The 21,812-nt window shown below is 35.9% G+C and overlaps 1 protein-coding gene across 9 annotated transcripts in view; it reads left to right on the top strand.

Annotated features, from left to right (window-relative positions):
* Positions 1-21,497, top strand: part of TRRAP (transformation/transcription domain associated protein) — a 160,371-nt gene extending 138,874 nt beyond the window's left edge. For all 9 annotated transcript variants that reach the window (XM_072597814.1, XM_072597816.1, XM_072597813.1 and 6 more), the window contains exons 66-71: positions 6,322-6,547; positions 7,484-7,701; positions 13,697-13,881; positions 16,564-16,767; positions 16,858-17,052; positions 20,207-21,497. In XM_072597814.1, coding sequence (XP_072453915.1) covers positions 6,322-6,547; positions 7,484-7,701; positions 13,697-13,881; positions 16,564-16,767; positions 16,858-17,052; positions 20,207-20,491 — 1,313 coding nt within the window. In that variant the 3' untranslated portion in view covers positions 20,492-21,497. The remainder of the gene's footprint in view (positions 1-6,321; positions 6,548-7,483; positions 7,702-13,696; positions 13,882-16,563; positions 16,768-16,857; positions 17,053-20,206) is intronic.
* Positions 21,498-21,812: the final 315 nt, after the last annotated feature.

Below are 21,812 nucleotides of genomic sequence, written 5' to 3'. Positions count from 1 at the left end.
TTTTCTTGAGCAAGATCATAAGCTCTTTTAGAGTAAGGACTAGGTAGGTTTTTGTTTTGGGCTGAGTTTTTTTGATGTTTAAGGTTGACCATAGTACACTTAATCAGTTGGACACTGACTCCTGAAATAGGTTAGCCTTCTGAATCAGGAGAGGGAGTACTCACATCAGTGAAATCATAGAAATTTTGAAGTATTCTCTTCCCCCTTAGAGCTTAAATAGAAAAGGTATTCATTTTGTGGATAACCTGTTTTCTTCTACATATATAGATGATAATAAATTTTACATATGTCTTTGATATTCTTTTGAATAAATCCATCTTCTTAACCTTATGATTTTGACTTGTTCTTCTTGGAACTCTAAAATCATCTTTTATCAGTATAGCAGTTTGCTAGTGGGTAATTGAGATTCATATTACTTGCAAATGGAAGCATTTATAAATGCTAATTATAGTTTTAATTATAAAACATAAGTAATGAAAGTTTTCAAATGGAGAATTAGAACAAGTGGGAGGGGGGAGGAAATCAGCAAATGACACTGAGTCAATTTTTGTACTGAATTATTGTTTTTTTAGCTGGGGGTCAGTGTATGAAAGATGAACATGGCTATAAGCACTGGCCTTGTGACGTTGGCAGAAAATGAACTGTGTTAATTTAGTACTAGTTTCCTCATTGTTTGCTCTCCCTTTCCTTTCAACATCTTTGATGAAAAAGAGTCTAGAGCTGTAGAAATCTAAACAGTTTTATGGCAGCTGTGCCTTAGAACCAAAGTAAGAATTGTTCTTTACTCTTGGTAAAGAGTTCTGATGATGGGTGATTTTGTGAGATCCTTCATTGCAGGTCTAGGATAAAAGCTTGGGAAAGAGCTATTATGTTATCCTTTTGGGAAATAAAGTTTAAATTCAGACTTGATGTTGAGGGACAGTTAGTTTTTATATTTGTTTTCAATCCAGTTCAAATGGCTACAGTTGGTTTCTATACTAAGAGTGGTAGAGATACAGTAGTCTCCCTTTTTGTCTTTCATAAGACATAAGACCAGAGACACACATATACCAACTGCATCATGTAAATTGTGGTAATAAATTGCTAGTACAATTTTAAGAGTTATCTTTTGTCACTTAAGTGTAGTTGAAGATATATTTAGTAACATACCCCAGAACTAACTTCCCTATTACTGACAAGGGCACTAATATCCTCTTAGTCACCCAAGCTCGTAATGTGGACATCATCTTCAACTCCTCCCTCAGACTCTCACATCCTTAATATCTAATTTGTTGCCAAGGCTTATGGATTCTACCTTCCAAACTTCTCTCATGTCCTCTTTACTCTCCTCTGACACTGCCACCATTCTGATGCAGACCCACCTCACCTCACACCTCAACTATGGATTCTACTGGCCTTTTGATTGACTTCCATGCTTCCTTTGTTGTCTTTCCTCTCCAGTTCCTCCCACATTCACCTGAGTTGTCAGTTCCATTCTGCTTTGAGTCTATCACTTGCTTCTCTGTCATAACCTTATTCATCATCAGTATTTTGCAACCTGGTTGTTTTAATGAACAGAAACTTTGAAAGACTTTCAAAATTGTGTTGTCTTTACAGTACTGTTAATAATTTTCTCCTGGTTCTGCATACTTCATTCTGCATCAGTTTGTTAAAATCTTCCCAGGTTTCTCTGAAGTCATTCATTTCATCACTTCATGGCACAGTGATGCTCCATTACATTCATAGAACATGGTTTATTCAGCCATTCCCCAATTGATGGGTACCACTTTAGTTTCCAGTTCTTTACTTCTACAAAAAAAATGCCCATATATATTTTTACACAGATGAGCCTGTTTCCTGTTTCTTTTTATCTCATGGCCAAAGGTCGTATACAGTTTAGTAACTTTGGGAGCGTAGTTCCCAATTACTTTCCAAAACAACTGGGCCAATTCATACTTCTATTAGCAGTGCATTAGTGTGCCTGTTTTTCTATAGCCCCTTTAGCTTTTGCCATTTTCCTTTTTGTCAATTTTATTAATCTGAGAAATTGTCTCAAGTTGTCTTTAATTTTCATTTCTCTAATTATTAGTGGATTTTTTTCTTGTGGCAATGGATAGCTTGGATTTCTTGAAAGTGCCTCTTTATATCCTTTGACCATTTGTCAGAGAATGATTCTTAGTCATATAAATTTTAATCTGTTCCTTGTAGTCTTAGAAATAAGACCTTTATCAGAGAAACTCACTGCAAAGATTTTTTTCCAAGATAGCAGCTATTCTTATGAAATGGTTACAATCAACCTATAGTCCTTTTTTAAACTTTATTTTTTTCTAATTGAAGAAAATATACCTTCTTTTTTCACTCCCTCCTTGCTCAATTGAAAAAGAAAAACAAGCATGAGAGGTGAGTATAAGAAGTATAGAGTATATACAGAGTATAAGAAGGCTTATCTGATGTGAGCCACAGGCTCTATCCCATCATGACTTTAAATGGCAGGTTGAGCAGGAGTGAAGAATTCTAGGGCTACCAAAACCCTTGATTTTGGTCACCACAGCTCTGCTTCCTATTGTGTTTGAAGGGACTTCTCCACACAGTCATATAGGAATCCATTCCAGAGCCTCATGCAATAAAGTCCTGTCCTCATGTGTTTTTTTCATTAAAGTGATTGCTAAGTAACACTTACCGTATTGCCTTTTTTTCTCATGAGAGAAAGATTTGGTCTGTATTAGAATTAAATCTTTGATGCTGTGAGGTATTTTGTAATTATTTTGTAATGAACGTTTATTTTGTAATTTTAAAATTGTATTCACTTCTACATCCTTCCATTAATGCACAGTGCACATATGCAGTTTCCTAAGTGTGAGCATGACCAGGGGCCAGAACTGGCTTATGCTAGTATTCTTCCAGGAAACAAAAAACACTCAGTTTTGAAGAAAGACGTAGTTAAAGTAATTGACCTTTATAAGAAGTACAAGTAATCAGTAATATGTGTGTGGGAGGAATTTAACATTGTTCTCTTCTCTTGTAAGTGTACTAATTTTGTCAGTATATTTCAATCTCAATCCTTACTCATTTCTGTTTGATAAAAGCTATCTTGACATTTTTTCCCCTGACCTAAATAAGAGAATTGTATATTTTGTTAATTTAAAAAATAATAATTATAGTGGCTTAAATTTTTGTTCAAAAAACATTGAAGTGTATGTGAAATTTCACATTGTGGTAAGATTAGTTTTATAAAACTGTTGATAGCTGAGTTTCTTTATACCACCCAAAAATATTTGCCTGTCTCTTGATGGATAAGGAGTAGAGGTGCAAAAACAGGTCAGTATGTGTGCCATGGCTTATGCATGCTAAGTAGCATCCACAGTAGGAAGTCCATTCTTGCATTATGTTATGGATGAATCCCTATGGTCTTTTAAATATTTTATGGTGACATTTCCATGCTATTTATACTATTTTTATATGTGTGTGTGTGTGTGTATGTGTGTGTATATATATGTATATTTTTTTTTTCTTTTTTTTTTTGCTCGGCCATCAGGGTTAAGTGATTCATTTGTATTATTCATACTCCTTTATTTAGGCTTGAGATCTGAGTATTAGACAGCCATTTGTAGACCATGTCTGTTCATTTTGATATCCTATATTAAAAGGTTTCTTTGTAAGTTCAGTAGCCATCAACAAAAAAAATTTCAAAAAGGAGAAAAATCTTGTCCCAGACCTTTAACCTTCAATGTAGCAGAACAAAATGAATTAAAAGAAAAGAAAAAAATTTTTTTCCTGTACTGTATCTTTCCAGATCTTCCCAAAGCCCACCACCACTAGCTCTGCTTTCTCCCTCACTTCTCTACTCTTTTTCCTTTTCTCCCAGTTTTTTTTGGTTTCACTCAATATCTCATATATCTTTCTATATTTTCTTGTACATATCAAAATTATTTTTTTGCAGCCCAGTCATATTCCTTTACATTAATATACCATTATCTTTTCAGTCATTCTCTAATTATTAATAGAGATTGTTTTCAATTTTTTACTTATAATTAAAGTAGCAATGAAAATTTTTTACTGATAGGGTTTTTTTTTCCAGTTTTATCTTGTTTTGGGAATAGTCTTTAGCAATTTAGTCATTGGGTTCAAAATTTGTTCATTTTTGTGACTCCTGTTGTTTATTGTTTTGGTGTTCTCAAAAATATTTGCTAATAGTCAGCTGCCCCAAGAACAACTTATTATAGTGACTTGTTAAACTATACATTTGCCAGTGCTGTTTTTTTTTTTGAAAACCACCATTATTTTTATGCATTTTGTGAGTGTAGTTGGTATCTCCAAGTTATTTTATAATTTGCATTTCTTAAGTGTTAGAGAGTTTGCATATCACCATTTCCTAGGCTATTAATAGTTCCTATTCAGATCCTTTGACCATTGTTCAGTTGGTCAGTTTGTTATTAGTCTTGTATGTACCTCTAGATTCTGGATGTCAGGCCTTCCGTTTGAGAGGGTTGGGGAGAGAATGCTGCATGGTTCTAAACTGCTTTCCAGAATGGCTGCATGAGTTCACAGCCTCACCAGTATGCCTTAGCACGTTGGTTTTCCCACAGCCCCTGAAGCATTTGCCATTCTCCTTTTACATCAGCTTTGACAATCTGATGGCTATGAGGTAGTGCCTCAGAGTTTGTATTTGCATTTCTCTAATTACTAGTGATTTAGAATTTTTTTTATATGGCTGTTGATAAACTTTGTTTTCTCTCACTGAAAAATGCCTGTTCATATCCTTTTAGCCTTTTATCAATTGAGTAATGTCTCTTACTAGAATCTATTTCCTGTATTTTTGGAAATGAGATCTTTTATGTAAGAAACTTGATGAAAAATTTTTCCTAATTTTCCACTTCTCTTTTATGATATTTTATCTACATTGGTTTTATGCAAAAGCTTTTTAATTTTATGTTGTCAAAATTGTCAGTCTTAACTCTCTTCTGTCTCTTATTTGATCATGAACTCTTCCCCAAACCATAAATATGATAGCTAATTCCTTCCATGCATTTCTAATTTCTTTATGATGTAACTCTTTATCTAAATCTTATCATATATTTGGTATTTTGTATTTTCTGTTGTTTCCTTTTCATACTTCTTGGTGTCTAATGTCCTGCTTTTGACCCAGTAGAAGTGTTCTGGATATGTGACTTTGGGCAAATCACTTACAACCTCTCATTGCTCTTAGATGTTTTCTTAAAACGAGTAGATAACAGAGAATTCTTTGTATCAGTAGAGGAAGTTCTTACCTAGAAGCTCTTTGTACCAATAGACACACAGGTCTGTTCCTCTTCCCTGGCCATTGTTCCTTCCTCCCTCCCCCCCCCCCCCAGCAGTGGAGTAACCTATAGATATTTAAGTTGGTATTATTATTAAATTTTTTTAAGTTGAGGAATACTCACTTTTCTATATTCACTCAATCTCATTATGAGGAAGAATATCCTTCTATTTATTTCAGTTCTTTTTTTGAAATTTTCTTTTTGTAGGTTTCCTTTGTGTCTTGATAGATTAATGCCCAGATATTTGATATAGTTTGTCATTATTGAAAATAATGAGTTTTTATGAGTCTGTCTTGATTGTCGGTGATCGAATGCAGGTGATTTTTGTTGTTTTATATCCTACTTCATTATAGCTGTTGAGTCCATTTATTGTTTACTGCCATGTACTTTCTAGGTCTATAGTCATGCCATCTACAAAGAGAAATGTTTCAACTTCTCTATCAGTTTGCCTTATTTTAATTGCTAAGATTATAAAGTCAGTCAATGAGCATTCATTATGTGCCTATTATGTGTCATAAAACTTTGTTAAATAGGAGTAATGAGAATGGACATCCCATTGAGACACTTAGATTTTTTTTGAATAGGAATGCTTCTTAGGTTTTTCTATTTCCTATATTAATTTATGGTTTCAAACATTTTTATTGTAGTATAGAGAAAAGATAATTCTTATATATGAGTAGTGTTGTCTTTTGTCAAATCTGATGTCGTAAGCCACCATTTTTCTATTTTAAATATTTACTTTTTTTTTTTTGTTAAGAGAGATGTAAATATTTCTTTTCAGGAGACGGCGTGTTACTCTGCTCCTTGACAACTGTATAATTTTGTATGAACAATTTGATTTCTTTGACCCTCACTTTTTCTTGATGTTTTAAATGAAGAGAGGGTTAGTCTAGATGATCTCTAAGGTTTCTCAATTAGAAAATTCTGTGATCCTAAGGTCCTTTAGGTGGTGACTTAATGATTCTTTCTTGTTAGAAACAAGCACTAGCTTCATTCTTTCATAGAAAATTTAAAATGTTTTTAACTATGTCATTTATTTTTGAAGATTTTGACTTCAGTGTTCCAGGATCAACGAAACTTCACAATCTGATCTCTAAATTGAAAAAATGGATCAAAATACTGGAGGCTAAAACCAAGCAGCTTCCAAAGTTCTTTCTCATAGAAGAAAAGTGTCGTTTTCTAAGTAATTTCTCTGCACAAACTGCTGAAGTGGAAATCCCTGGAGAGTTCCTGATGCCAAAGCCAACACATTACTATATCAAAATTGCAAGGTAAGGCCAAAACTAGGAATATTATGACAATATAACATGTAGAAATAGGTAAGATATATTTATGTATATTTGGTTATATAGTAGTATTTTCCAGTCTGTACTTTTAAATTATATCAATGTATTTTAAATTAAATTTGAAAATTACTTAGATGATTCTTTACTTTGCATCTGATTTTAAGTGTGATAATTGTTTGGAGGAATCTTTACTTATCCACTATGTTGTGTACACAAAAATTCACTCTTCTTCCTACCTTTCCCTCCAGATACTTTGATTATCTCACTAGCCCTGCCTTCATTCTCTCCACCCCTCCCACCATACATTTTCTACATCAGACTGGGCATGAGTGGGAAAAGTGATGTTCCAGCCCCACCACCCCATCCCCTCCATGGTAGCTATTGTTTTCTAATCAGTAAATTCTATCTTTGGAAATTATGTACTGTGGTCAAGCACAGATCTCATAGTTCTCTTTCACCCTGAGCTAAAACAGGCTATTTCTCATTCAGCTGTTAACCACAGCTGAACCCCTTAAGTTTAGGATTAATCAGAGACTACCTAGAGTCATTGACGTTGCTATCTGTCCTAAAATAATCCTTCCTTTTAACTTTATCTTTCCACTTCTAATGCTGTGGTAGTTTAATGAAGGATAGCTTTTCTCAACCGTGTTTAGGTTGAAATGAAAGAAGATATTCTTGGTTTATCCTAGAGATTTTCCTCTGTATCAGGATTACCCAGCCAAGAACCAGAGAATCTTTAATGCTTTTGTTATTTCTGCTACCCATCCCACTGGTTTTTGTCCCTATATTTCAAAATTTATTGCCTTTGTTAATGGTATAGAAGCTCTTACTACCTATATCAAAAATCCTGCTTTCTCTTCAATGAGGAAGAAATGAAATTCAGCATCGAGAAGTTCATGTACTTTTCTTTTGTTTTGGTAGATTTATGCCACGGGTAGAAATAGTACAGAAGCACAACACTGCAGCCAGGAGACTTTATATCCGAGGGCATAATGGGAAGATTTACCCATATCTAGTCATGAATGATGCTTGCCTAACAGAGTCTCGAAGAGAAGAGCGGGTTTTACAGCTTCTTCGCCTTTTGAATCCCTGTTTAGAGAAGAGAAAAGAAACCACAAAAAGGCACTTGTTTTTCACAGGTATTGGGCTAAAGGGATCCCAAAACAACTTATTGATTATGCTTCATTTTTTGAGTTATATGACAGCAATCACAAAGAGGGAGATTGCCCAAACAAATGCCACCTCCTTAAAGAGACTGGAGTAACTTTTCCTTCCAAAAAGCATCACCTTAAACTAGAAACTATTGCTTGTACATTTAGTGAAACTGTGTTCTTATCTTGAAAATGTTGATGAATACTACTTTTACTGCCTACCTTAACTCTCTGAGTTACAGTTACATTTATAAAGTGAAGGAGTTAGATGAGTTCTAGGTCTCTTCCTGCTCTATAATTCTTTGCTATTAAAGAAATATGTTATTTACAAAACAACTGAAATGACCACCATATACTTATGATATTAAATGCTATAAATTGTCATTTCTGCATCTCGTGACTTTACAGCTCTGTATTGAGGCTAAAACAAAGGTCACTATCTGGAGTAGAAAAGCACCATTGCTAAATTGAAACTCTGTCTGATTTTATGCTGATCCCTATAAGGAAATGTGGCCTTTCCTGGGGGGAAATTTAGAACCAAGTCTGAAAAAAACTATGTAAAATAAAATCTAAAGAAATTTTGATTTGTTAATGGCCATTCCTAGCAAAGTTACCTACTCTAATGGCCAGCTGTTGGTAGAAGTGATCATGACTTTAGATACAGTTCTGATAATAGACTGTCACTCTGACAATAAAACTGGCTAAGTACAGAGAGGTTTTCCAGCAATAGATTTACCACTAGGTGGTGATAAATAAATAAGTAGATGGATGGATGGATGGATTGGTTGATTATGTGTAATTACATTATATATCTTATAGTAGCTACAGTAACCCATGAAACAAACAAAAAATAGAAAATTATTTTCACTCCTTTGTGGCTCTCTTTTCCCTCTATAATAATGGTAGCCAGATGTTGGAAAAGAGGACTGAAGGTACTGTCTCACAGTTTTTAGCGTATCTGTAATCATTTATTTTTGGTAAGTACTCTGAATGTGAACTCCTCCAAAAACCAACTGATTGACATATTAGAGCAACCAATTCATAGCAGCATTGGCATTCATACTATAAATTCAGGTAAGAACCATGGAATATTGCCTCATAATGGAAGGATGGCTCACAAGGACGGAAGCTCACCCTGACTGGATTCTGTTTATACTCTAAATAGAAAGTAGGTTTCCCAGTGTGTAGCTGGGGGGTCCCACCCAACTAAGAAGCATGTTCCTTGAGGGCTAGGAGCAAATCTCATAGCTCAGCTATGCTCCTCTGAGGTTGAAGGACCTTTTTCAGGAGTTGGGTTTTAACAGAACAAAGAGTGAATAACAAATTAATAATTCCTTATTAATGTAATGGTATAATATTAATTTCTCCCATGGGGCAATCATTAGTAAGTGACAATAGTATTTTTTTAAAAGAAAACACCAATACAATTTTTTTTTTTTAAGTTAACACAAACAGGTCAAACAGAACTTAAAAATCACCTCAGCTAGCAAAATACTTCCCTTTTTCAAGCAGAGACATAGCACCTAAGGATCATACCAGTTTAAAATACAAGCTCATTTAGAGATTGGAACATGAGCAATATCATTTCACAAAACAGGAAAGAGCATTGAAAGGAACATCTTGGCTTTGACACTGCCTGTGTGACCTTGGGAAAGTTACTTCCACTTTCTCTCCCTCAGTTTCTTTGTCTGTAAAATGAATGGGACAGACCAAATGATCTCTAAGGACTCTCCCAGCTCCGAATCTACGATTCTATGAAAAATGAGTCCGCAGAAAGCTTGGGGCTTGATGTCCAGCTAAACTAAATCATGCTGAGCGTTGGTTGGTGAAATTAGAAAAAGGACAGCAGGCAAAATCTGGAACAACTTCCTGTATTTTTCTAACTGCTTGTTTTTATTGGTCATGCTGCAAAAATGAAGACAAATGGGCAGCCCTGGAGCCAACAAAATGTCAAAGCAACTCGTCAGCAAGTGTTTCTTAAGTACCTACTATGTGTCAGTCACTGTACCAGGCACCAAGAGTTTAATTACAAGGAAGAAGTAGCCCCTACTCTCAAGAAGCTTTGCATGCTGATGGAGGATGTAACATGTACATATTAACATATGGAGAATAACAGTAAATAAAAGGCAAGGAGAGTCAGGATGTAGGCATGATCCATAGGGTGCTGAGTAGGTCATGCGTAAAGAATTTTTGGAAGGATCTGGGCAAGAATCCCAAAGGATTAGAAAACATAGTTTGGTTGTGACTCGTCTGCTTTTGAATGAGTCTCATCAATGAGATGGAGCATTTATTGAAATATGATGCCGATATTTAAAGTTACAATTCTTTAGTATTAATGGCTCTCATTTGTTGTGTTGCCTGAGGTTTGTAAAGTACTTTTCTCCTAACAACATTTTGATTTAGGCGGAGCACCATCACCACTCCCCTGACTCCCCCAAAACAGGAAAGATAGGTGGAGGAGAAGATTTTTGGGTGCAATTTTTATTTCAGTTTTAGAAAGAAAGAGAAACATTTATTAAGCACCTGTGTGTGCCATGTAGCGTGCAAAGTGCTCTACAAGAGTCTCATTAGATCCTCACAACAACCCTGTGAAGTAGGTGCTATTATCATCTCCTTTTTACAGATGAGGAAGCTAAGACAAAGATTAAGTAATTTAAGTAAGATCCAACGGCACTTAAGTGTCTAAGGTTGGATTTTAACTCAGCTCTTACTGACTCAGTCTTAGCTTTCTATCTGCTATGCCACGTAGCTGAAGTGTTGAGTTTGAGATATCTGTGGAATTTCCAGCTGGAGACAACTAGCAACTAGAAATTCTGCACTTTGTGGGAAAGTCTGAGGGTTAGAGATTTATAGTGGCATGAAAATTAACTGGGAAGTAAAATAATTATGTTGACTTAGTAAACTACAATTTTTTATATTTCTAAATTTCATATGCAGTAATATCCTTTCCCTATAATCACTTGTTTTATACAATTTGGATTTGGTGTCACAAGATTTGACACATTCTTTAATTGTTCATCATGAAATCATAATTTTATCTCATTAGATATTAAACATACCTTTGACAAATAGTTCATTCCCAAAAGTCTAGTGTTGATTATAGTTTGTAGTTTTTCAATGAGGTTTAAATCAAGTGATTTTTCAGTTCAGTGAAGCCTTTTTATCTCCATCTTTTGGATAAATTAGTTAACTTTCCTTTAAAGTGAGGCATGATTCGAAGACCTTGTTTTGCAGTCTGTCTCCATTCAGGTATTTCTGTAATTCTAGAATATTTTTACTTCTCAGCATATCAGTGTATTTATCAGAGTTCATCATTCCATTCATGGGGTTTCGACTTCTAAATCCTCAGGAAGTTTAAAAAAAAAAAATCTCCGAACTTTTTTGGGGTGTTGTACATTTTGATGATGGCTCAACTAGACTCTTTGAGCATCTGTTTTGGTGTAGTGTTGAATGAAAAAGTGATTTTTATATGTAAAAATTTTCTTTTTTCCAATCTTGTATTCCATGCTTGCTCATGACAAGCATTTTTCCTGATAGCAAGTTAGGTTTTTTTTTTAACTTCTCACTGTTGTTTCAGATTCAGGAATTTGCACTCTAGAAGGATCATTAATAATCCCTTCACTCTTTGAAAGTCTTCGCTTGATTTGTTTGAATTCAGGAGAACAGAAAAGAGCATGACACCAGAAGTAACGGAGTTGGTTCCAATTCCAGTTCTACCACTAACTAACTACATGAGCTAGGACAAGTCACTGATTTTAGTTTCCTCATCTGTATGAGAAGGACCTCTGAGGCCCCACCTAGTTCTAACAGTCTGATTTACAGGCAGTTCAGAAACGTTTTAGATTTGGGGATTAATTATTTTGAGGTGGTTGACGCAATGGATGTGGAAGAGATTCCAGAAAGAGAGAAATTAAAAAGAAGAGAAAAAAGCGATAAATAGAAAAGAATGAGGGTTTTCTCCCTAACTACTTGATAGATCCTCTCTGAACACCCTACTGCTGTGGGTATCTAATTTCCTTTTTTATCTGGATGGAGGCTATTTATTGAAAAATTTCTTCTTATACCTCACTCTCCCTGACATAATGCTAAGAATGTGAGAGGCCCTTATGGATGGGAAATTAGTCATTAGTTACATCCAGATTTCAGTGATAAGGTTCATTGAGGAGCATTAAAACATCTATATAGACCTGTTTTTCTTTTAAACACTAAAACTAAAACCATTTTGGCCTTGTACTCAGATTAAAATTTGACTAGCTTTCTTAATCTTGAAATTTTCTCCCCACAATTAGAAATTGGAATTGCTTGGATTTAATCCAGAATAAGAAATTAGTTTAAAATAGCCCTAGAGATAACAAAATAATTTTCAGTTCTTTCACTAATTAGAAATTTAACCATAATAATTGGTGATAAATATTTATGGAACGTGTTTCACATTTATGAGATATAAAAGTGGACATTTGTGTAAAACTTTATAATTAGAAAATACATTAATTTAAATCCAGTTAACAAACCTAGAATTAACCTGTTTGTTTTCAATATGGAAGCATTCATCAATAGCACCAAATTAAAGGACCCAAATCTACCCTTCAGAATATTTTTGGTATTTTTAAAGTCTGTATAAGGGTTGGAGCCACAAAAAGGTGATGGAGAAATCTGATAATATGTGTTAATTTCTGTGTCTTAATTTATCTTGGTCCATTAACATCTGTACTGACATAAACTCATACCAGACTTATTACAGGGATAGGCATAAAAATGGGTTTAATAATAGCTGTTGGCTTCCCAAAATACTAGTAGGTATTTCTTTGATGGCTCTTAAATCAGTATTACAGCACATATGCAGGACTTCTGTGTTGTGTCCTTGTGAAATCTCTTTTCCTGTAGTTTTATTAATGATAGCAGTTAACAGACCCTTTATGTGCGGAGTATTACCATCCTTAGCTCCATAGACTCAAAAGATAAACTGAGAAAAACGGAAGACTCTCTTCATTAAAAATGTTCCTGCCTCTGCTGTATACAAACACTGCATTTTTACTTAATAAATCCATTCCCCAAATATCAGAGTTTAGATTGGAAAATACATAGGTAATTACTAATTTGTTTAGGTGAATTATCAAATACTGTAAATCATGGACTGTTAGAACTAGGTGGGGCCTCCTCAGAGGTCCTTCTCATACAGATGAGGAAACTAAAATCAGTGACTTGTCCTAGCTCATGTAGTTAGTTAGTGGTAGAACTGGAATTGGACCCAACTCCGTTACTTCTAGTGTCATGCTGTTTTCTACTCCCCTGAAAATCTTTAATTGATGTAAATAGCATTAGCTATTGGGAGAGGATCAAGAATATACTTACTTAGTTCAGGAAAATCAAATCAGATTACATTCGGATGAGTTTCAGCTTGTTTAGGAAACAAATATAGAATTTAAATTGCTTTATATTGTAGGAAATCAGCACAGTATCCAGGTATATTGCATTTAGAGCCATTATCTAATAAGCATAAATAGAAACAGTCTTCTGTCGTAAAGATTTTTTTTTTCCTTCATCAGAATTTGCAGAATTTTTGTGTATATGATAATTATTACTCATTGGATTTTTTCCTCCCAGTTTATTTTAAGAACAAAAGTCCTTCATTTTCAAAAACTTGGTTCTTTCTTTCTGTAGGCTGAAGTAGGATTTTAAGGTGATATTACAAATGCATTCTCCCATAAACTGATTTTAGTTTTGAACTGAAAAAAAAACCAACCAGATTAATATGATGTTGCTATGTACTTTGGGACCATTTCTCATTCCTCTTAGAATCTCAGAGTTTGAATCATTTTTTAATTTCCTTATCAATATATTTTGAATCTTGTTATAGATTTTTTAGTATATATCTAGTCATAAGATTCACATCTTGCATGTTAATGAGGTTTTTTTTTTAAGAGTTTTAATACTGTGACCCATTTTTTCTCTTTTGTTTACTTTCTTCCTTTTCCCTCCCAAGTTCCTCGAGTTGTGGCAGTCTCTCCACAAATGCGTCTTGTTGAAGACAATCCCTCTTCTCTTTCCCTTGTGGAGATATATAAGCAGCGTTGTGCCAAGAAGGGCATTGAGCACGACAACCCTATTTCTCGTTATTACGACAGACTGGCAACAGTGCAAGCACGGGGGACACAAGCCAGTCATCAGGTACACGTTCATGTTCTCTTCTTGATGACTGCAGGTCACTTCTGCACTTTCTGTGCCCTATTTAATGTGTTGATTGCCCATTTGTAGAAATATGACATTCATTAAGGGGTAAGCCCTAAAATAGGGGGTAAGTTTTTTAGACCATAAATTGTTGGAACTTAAGACTGCTGATGTGGGTGAGGCTCCTTTTGAATTGCAATCACTTTAACATAACTATAAACCTGAAAGAAGCAGATTTGTTTTTAGAAACTTAGTATTATTGGAGTTATGCAATTTGTTATTTCTCTTCTCCCTCCACATTGAGTAAATGCTTGTCTTTTAGATGAAAGCATTTGAGATGCCCTCTCTTTTATTGGTTGCAGTGACCCTTCTTTGGGATTTCTTACCCCCTCAAATCTAAGAAGCAGTGCTTCCTGTTTGCTTGTGATACAGTGCTCTAAGGCCCTTTCTGCTTTCTTTGTGGGTTCTGATAATTTTAGGAAATAATGTGACAGAATTGGACCCTTTAGCTTTCTTCCCTCTCCCTCAACCTCACTACTCCCACTTCTAATAGTTAAGAGTTACTAGTCTCTTTGGATCTTTGAAGAGCTTGTGTTGACTCCCCTTCTGTATCAGTGGGTTGTTCTCTTTTAATTGCTAGGGTCCTACATTGATAACAGGAAGCCGTGTCAACATCTCTGAAATTGTTGGCAAGTGATACTTGCCAAGGCATTCTCTTTACAGTAAAGCTGGTACCCAAAGGATCAGAAAACTAGAAAGAAATTATCTGGTCCAACTGACTTACTTCAATCTGGCGAAGAATGTTTAAACTGTTGAAAATGGATGGTTGTATTTTCTTTTCTTGATAACATCCCTGAAGAGACATTCTGAATACCCCTTTAGGAATTAATTCCTGAGTTGATCACTTCTGACAGTGACTCCTTCATCATGGAAATGACAGAGAAAACTTTGATCTTTGAAAGCTTATTTTCAGAATGCTCATCCACCCGTTTCTTCTCATCTGTGGCCATATTTTGAGATGCCCAGAGCAGAAGATAAGGTGTTTGGCATGTTTCATTATTGTTCTAGCCTTTGGTAAAGTAGAAAGTAGAGAGTTTTTGCACAAATAAATACTTAGAGTTAGGGACCACACATTTTGAAAACATACTTAAAAGGGAAGCTGTTGTATTATATCACTAACATTTTCCTTGGCTAAGGATGAGGGGGAAAAGGGAGGGAACAACTAAGATGGAGTTTAACGTCCATATCCTGTTAGTTTTTACCAAGGTGTTGTGACTCTTATGTCTCCTTAAGCATTTGAGAGTTCAGTAGCAGTGGGTGTGAAGGGTATTTTGTCGTTTTAGTGTATTTTCTTCAATTGTGGATTATTAGTTGGAAACTCTGTCAAAGTCTTTGAAATAGGAACTGATACTTCCTCTCTACCTGCTTCTTTCCCATTTTATAGATAAATAAGCAAAAAATGATTGTTTCAGGATCATAAAATAAGATTTGTGGCATGATTCATGATTGCCAAATGTCTGCATTCAGATGGTACTAAGGTAGATGCTGTAGGCTATACAGATAACTGTTTAGTCCCAAACCTTTGGGAGCTGAAATTGCTCCAGTAGGAAGTTATCTGAGTTGGCAAATTTATTTCCATCAGAATGGATTCCCATGGAAACTACATCTGGTCATTGATATTATGTATCCATGGACTTAAAAAGAATTTGCTAGTTCTCTGAATCATGAGTTTCTGAGCAACTGAAAATAGAAAGGCTATATTTGATACGTTCTGGCAGCACCTTATAGTACTTTATTCCAATTGAATAAAAGCAGCATGAGTTTTTATCTTCTGAATTTGTGGTAGATCTGAGATTTTTCTAGTGTAAAATACAGCATGAAGTGTTATGTAACATCTGCTTCTGTTTTGTGAAGAAATCCTTCAGGTTATGAAACTTTTGTCTTTAATAGTCTTTTAATTGAAGTAGTGTCATTGCTAGGCAGCTTTTCCTACAAAGAGAAATACTGACTTTGTTCTTATTTCTAGTTAATTGGTTTAGTATATATTGCAGTAACTAAGAACCATAGTAGCTTTCAAATGTTTCCTCAGTTACCTGGAAAGAACTCTGTCACACATTCTGCAATTAATGTTTTTTCACCAAAGTATTTTAAACTCTTCTGATCCTTATAAAGAAAGAAACTGAATACTTCTATGTATTTCAGTGTTCAGTTTTATAGCTTGGAATTTATATCCATTTGTTCATGGAAATCCCTGGCACTCATGTTAGTAAATGGAGAGTTACATTATGAGGATTTCCCTTTTGAAGGTGTATTATTTAAGTGATCTCTTAGTGAATAAGATGAAGAATAAGAGGCTACAGTCTGCTGGAACAGGGCCATTAACAACTTCTCTCTTTCCTAGAAGAAGTTGACTGGCCTGCCTGCTGTTCAGTGATCTCCAAGCACCTGTCCGTTGCTGTGTCTCTGGCACTGCGTGCTTTGAGACAGTGTATTAACCTGGAGACAGCAGAGGGTCTTGAACAGTGAAAGCATAATTTATGAAAGATTCTTATATACCTCTTTTGGATCAGAAGATTCCCAATTCAGTTTAAGAAGAAAAAAGTTTATCAACTTATAATTTTTAGATTGTTATTTGTAAATTGATCAAAATAGCACGGATTTATATCATTTCCTTTCATTTAGGTCCTTCGTGACATTCTCAAGGAAGTTCAGAGCAATATGGTGCCTCGAAGCATGCTAAGAGAGTGGGCTCTGCACACATTCCCCAATGCCACCGATTACTGGACCTTCCGAAAGATGTTCACAATCCAGCTGGCGCTGATTGGTTTCGCAGAATTTGTATTTCATTTGAATAGACTCAACCCGGAGATGTTACAGATTGCACAGGTAATTTGATGCAAATGCAACTTAACCTTGTACTTTTCACGAATGATTCTTCCCTAAAACCTTCTAAAATGATGTCACTCTCACACTTAGGACACTGGCAAACTGAACGTTGCCTATTTTCGCTTTGACATTAACGACGCCACTGGAGACCTGGATGCCAACCGCCCTGTTCCGTTCCGCCTCACACCAAACATCTCGGAATTCTTGACCACAATCGGGGTGTCCGGCCCGTTAACCGCTTCTATGATTGCTGTTGCTCGATGTTTTGCACAGCCAAACTTCAAGGTAAATAACACTGTGATATTCTAGTGATCACGAAGTGATCTTGTTGAAGTGGAGCGGCTTAAGGAAGACATCGAAAATGCAGTTCTGGCCCCCAGAAGCTAGCATTTCAATGAAACAAAATACAGGATTTTAGTTTTTAAAGTCAGTTTTTATTGCTCAGTGGAAATTTTTTTTTTTTATGCAGAAAAGGGAAATTCAAGATCCAAGAATGATATAAGACATTGAGGAATACATTTTAAAAATAGACACCTAAAAAATTATCCAACTGAACTGGGTAATTTATCCCTCAGCTATCCCTGTTATGTTGATTATTCAATTATACCCACTTCCCATTTTAAAAATATTTTTAAGGAAACAATAAAATAAAAGGTTAAAAATGAACAAATTATTTTGGCAGTCTTCACATTCAAACAGGTTACTTTTCAAAATTTTCATTTCTAAGACTAAAATTAAGAGTTGATTAATGACATCATTTCAGCAAATATCTAGCAAAGGTGGAAACAAGAAGGAGCTTTGAAAAGGAAAGACGTCTATTTCTCTGAGATAGAAGGAGAGAATGGGTAAAAATAGAGAAATTTTGAAGTGGAAGAGGCTGTGTATAGAGGAGTTCTCATTAGAGGTTTCCATCTTCTCAGTAAAGTAGGCTTCATTATCATCTAATGAGAGTGAAAAGATTGGGAGAAAATATTAGAATAGATATTAGAGGGCAGAAGCCTGAGGAGATAGAATGGAACTTTGGAAGGAGCACCAGTTCTAGATAGAATCAGAGAACCTAGGTGCAAATCCTGCCTTAGACACTTACTACCTGAATAAACCATTTAACCTCTTTGGGCCTCAAGTTTCCTCATCTGTAAAAGGAAGGATTTGGATGGGATGGCCTCCAAGGCCTCTTCTCCCTCTAAATCTATGACCCTTTGAGATGGTTTGTAACAGGTTCTATAGGAAGCATTATGAGAGGAGTCTTGCTGTAGCCAAATGAAAGGATTGCCAGGCAGCTTCCAGTTGAGAGGTAATCTGAAACTAGGAGCAATGACACTGGGGGGTGAAGTTTGTCAGTTTTAATATGGGTATAGTGTGAATAATTCTAAAGTGTTATGGAAATCCTAATTTAAACAACTGATATGTATAAACAGGGAAGGAGGTAAAGTTCAAAACAGCCTGATAAACTGAGGGAGTCAGAGCTTGCAAGACTTGAGAAAGCTTGAGGAAAAAGCTTGAGAAAGTAGAGGGTCCATTGAGGGTGAAAAACAAATTCATTAGGAGTGGAGCAATATATCTTTTGGAAATGGAAAAGGATGTAGGGAAATGTACTCAAAATACAGTGGATTTAAAGGAATAATAGAAGAATAGGCAGGAATGAAATAAGCTTGGGGTAAGATGAGGATTAATCTGAAGTGGGAAGAATCTTCAGTTCCTTTCCATTAGAAATGTTTATTAAATTAATTGCCAGTTAATGAGTACACAAAGAAAGACAAAACCAGTCTTTTCTCCCAGGGAGCTTACATGCTGATTTAAGAGGCAATATGCTGATAATTAAGTACATACAAGGTATGTAGAGAGTAGATTTAAGCTGTATATGTAGGAAGATGGAAAGTACTCTTAGAGGAGAAAGCACCAGCAGCGGGGAGACCAAAAAATGCCTCCTGAAGAAAGTGGAATTTCAGCTGAGTCTTGAAGGAAGACAGAAACTAAAGGGTGGAGGTGAAGAGGGGGAGCATTTGAGGAATGGAGGACAGACAGCCCTTGTAGCTGCATCATGGAAGGAAGTAAAGTGGAAGAAGACAAGAGAAATAGGAAAAGACCAAGTGATTAAGAATTTTAAATTTCAGACAGAGGAGTGTGTGTTAAATCCTGGAGGTAATGGGGAGCCAGCCACTGGAACTCGTTGGGGGGGGGTGGTGATGTGATCAGACCAATTCTTTAGCAAAATGACCTTGGGAGCTTAGTAGGGAAAGACTTGAGACCAGAGGCCGGTTAGAGGGCTATTTCAATTGTACAGTCAAGAATGATGCAGGCCTAAAGTAGAGGGGGCTGGCTATACAAGTGAAGAAAAGGATTGGGGGAATATAAAATAGAAGTATGAAGGTAGAAATGACAGAATTTGGCAGCACATTGGGTAGGTGAGGTGAATGAGAGTGAGTTTGTGTGACTTGGTGACTGGGAAGATGATGCTGCCCATGACAGGAATATGTTGGAGGGGAGAGAGGAGGTGTATTTTGTACAAGTTGAGTTTTGATAATATCCAAAAGGTGACTTGGAGATGTAGCTCAGAAAAGAAATGAGGACTGGGAATCTAGCGCTGTTTAGATGTGGTAATTGAACTGATGAGAGCCAGAGATCAAGTTACAGTTAGTGTAAAGTTAAAAAAGAAGAAGGCCCAAGACAGAGCCTTGGGGGACACCAGCAGTTAGTGAGTATGGCACAAATGAAGAGTTTGCAAAGGAGACAGAGAAGAAATGATCAGATAGACAGAGGAGAATCTGGGGAGATCTATTTAGTCTTGTTCACGTGGAGTCCTACAAGTCTCATGAGACAGCTCTCTGCACTGCTTGCCATATGAAGGCATTAGTATACAGGATGACACAGCTACGTAAATAACATGTGGAAGCGTACATGTTTGTGTTGGGGCTTTTGCTTCTTCAGATCTACTAAAAGTGCTGCAGTTTTCACGATTATGGGGGCAACTAGACAGCCCCTTAAACAAGCTAATAGTAGCTTGTTCTTCTGTGGCACTTAGAAGTTCACAAAACACTTCTCTTCAAAAATAATCCTGTGACATTAGTAGTGCAAGTATTAATATTCCCATTTTACAGCTTAGGGAAGCTTGGCTTAGAAGGGCTGACAGAAGCAGTAAATGGCAGCCATGGGACCACAACCCATGTCTTGAAACTTCCCCTCCACACTGTTGGGGAGAGCTTTTTATAGATTTCAGATAACTGGATCTAGAAGAGAAATTGCTTCTTTCCAGTAAGGAATATTAAGGTTGTCAGTGTATCCTAAGTTCTTGTGCCGCTTAATAACTAAGATACTGAGATCACAGAGAGGGCTTGGAATGTCACTGAACACCTGCTTATGATTGATTAGAAAGGTACTCATTCTTTGATTGTTCTTTCAACTGAAAACACAATTAGCCAATTTTCTCTGTTTGCTGTAGGTTGATGGCATTCTGAAAACAGTGCTTCGGGATGAAATCATTGCTTGGCACAAGAAGACACAAGAGGATACCTCCTCTCCGCTCTCAGCGGCTGGGCAGCCTGAAAACATGGACAGCCAGCAGCTGGTTTCACTGGTTCAGAAAGCTGTGACGGCTATCATGACTCGGCTCCATAATCTTGCTCAGTTTGAAGGAGGAGAGAGCAAAGTCAACACCCTTGTAGCTGCTGCAAATAGTCTGGATAATCTGTGCCGCATGGATCCTGCCTGGCATCCCTGGCTGTAATTGGAAATGTCAGCAGCTGTTCCGCTGCTTGCACTATGAGCCATGCATTGTGTTAGGAGGAAAAATGTGAAGAGGTCTTTTTAAACTCTGGCTTACTTGTGACTAACTTTTTAATTTTTTACCCTGGTTAGTTTCAAATCATGTTTACAGAAGTCCTGTGGTTTACTGGGTTTCGATTCAATTTCCTAAAATAGTCATGTACAAAAGAAGTGATTTATTATGCAGAAATAGCTTTTAAAACTTTCTCTAAGAGTTGGGATGGGAAGGGGTGGGCCAACAGGTTATACTTAGAGGAAATTTAGTTTTAGAGATTTTGCTATCAATAATGGCTAGATGATTAGGAATGACAGATCTTAAATCTACTGTAAACATTTTAATACCTTATAAGAAACCAGAATTCTCCACATCTGGATTTCCCCTGTGAAATTCTTTTCCTTCCTTTGTACGAATGTACAGTTTGGACTGTTAACTCAGTACTGTTGGATATAACCTTTTCAGAACCACCCTCACCACCTTATAGGAACTATATTGGTTTGTACAGATGTTTATAACAAGTGTACAGAAAACCCTCTTTAGTTAAAAAACCAGAAAATTATGAACAAAGTGTGCTGGCTTTTCTCTGAGCACAAGTTTATGTATAGTGAAAACGTAACCAGTTTTGGAAATCTAGCTTAGTGTTTGACATTATGTATAAATAGGGCTTTATAATACTATAGGGAAAATACCATCCCTTCAGACATTATGTATTGGAATGTAACTGATAGAAAGCAGGATGGTAAGAATTCTAAAATGAACTTCCTGGTTGTTTTGGGTGAATTTTAAGACACTTCTAGACTTGTTAAAATTGCTTCTAAAAAAGCAGTTTTTCTTTTTAACTTAAAAACAAATTTTAAGGTTTACTTGAGTCTTTATGTTGTGTTAGCATTTTTATAAATCTGCAGTATTGAGAATGTTCTATCTAAATTTGTACAGTGATTTTTTTCAGAATAAATATTTTGTAAAATGATTTGGTTTAATGTTTAAATCTATTGGTTTCATAACAACAGTCACTAAACACTTATTAAGTGCCTACTGTATGCCAGACACCATGCTAAGCGATGGTGATAAAGAAGAGGTAAAAGAGAGTTCAGCCCTCAAAGGAGCTCACAATCTAATGGGGGAAACAACAGGAAAACAAATATGTACAAAGTATATATGGGATAAAAAGGAAATAATTAGAAGAGGAAAGACCCTAGAATTAAAAGGAGTTGGGATTTTAGTTGAGATTTAAAGAAAGCCAGGGAATCCAGGAGACAGAAACGAGGAGAGAGAACATTCCAAA

Source organism: Notamacropus eugenii, chromosome 3 (assembly GCF_028372415.1).
Source record: "Notamacropus eugenii isolate mMacEug1 chromosome 3, mMacEug1.pri_v2, whole genome shotgun sequence".
Classification (NCBI taxonomy): domain Eukaryota; kingdom Metazoa; phylum Chordata; class Mammalia; order Diprotodontia; family Macropodidae; genus Notamacropus; species Notamacropus eugenii.
The sequence above is the reverse complement of the archived record's forward strand: the minus strand, read 5'-3'. Positions and strand labels throughout refer to the sequence as shown.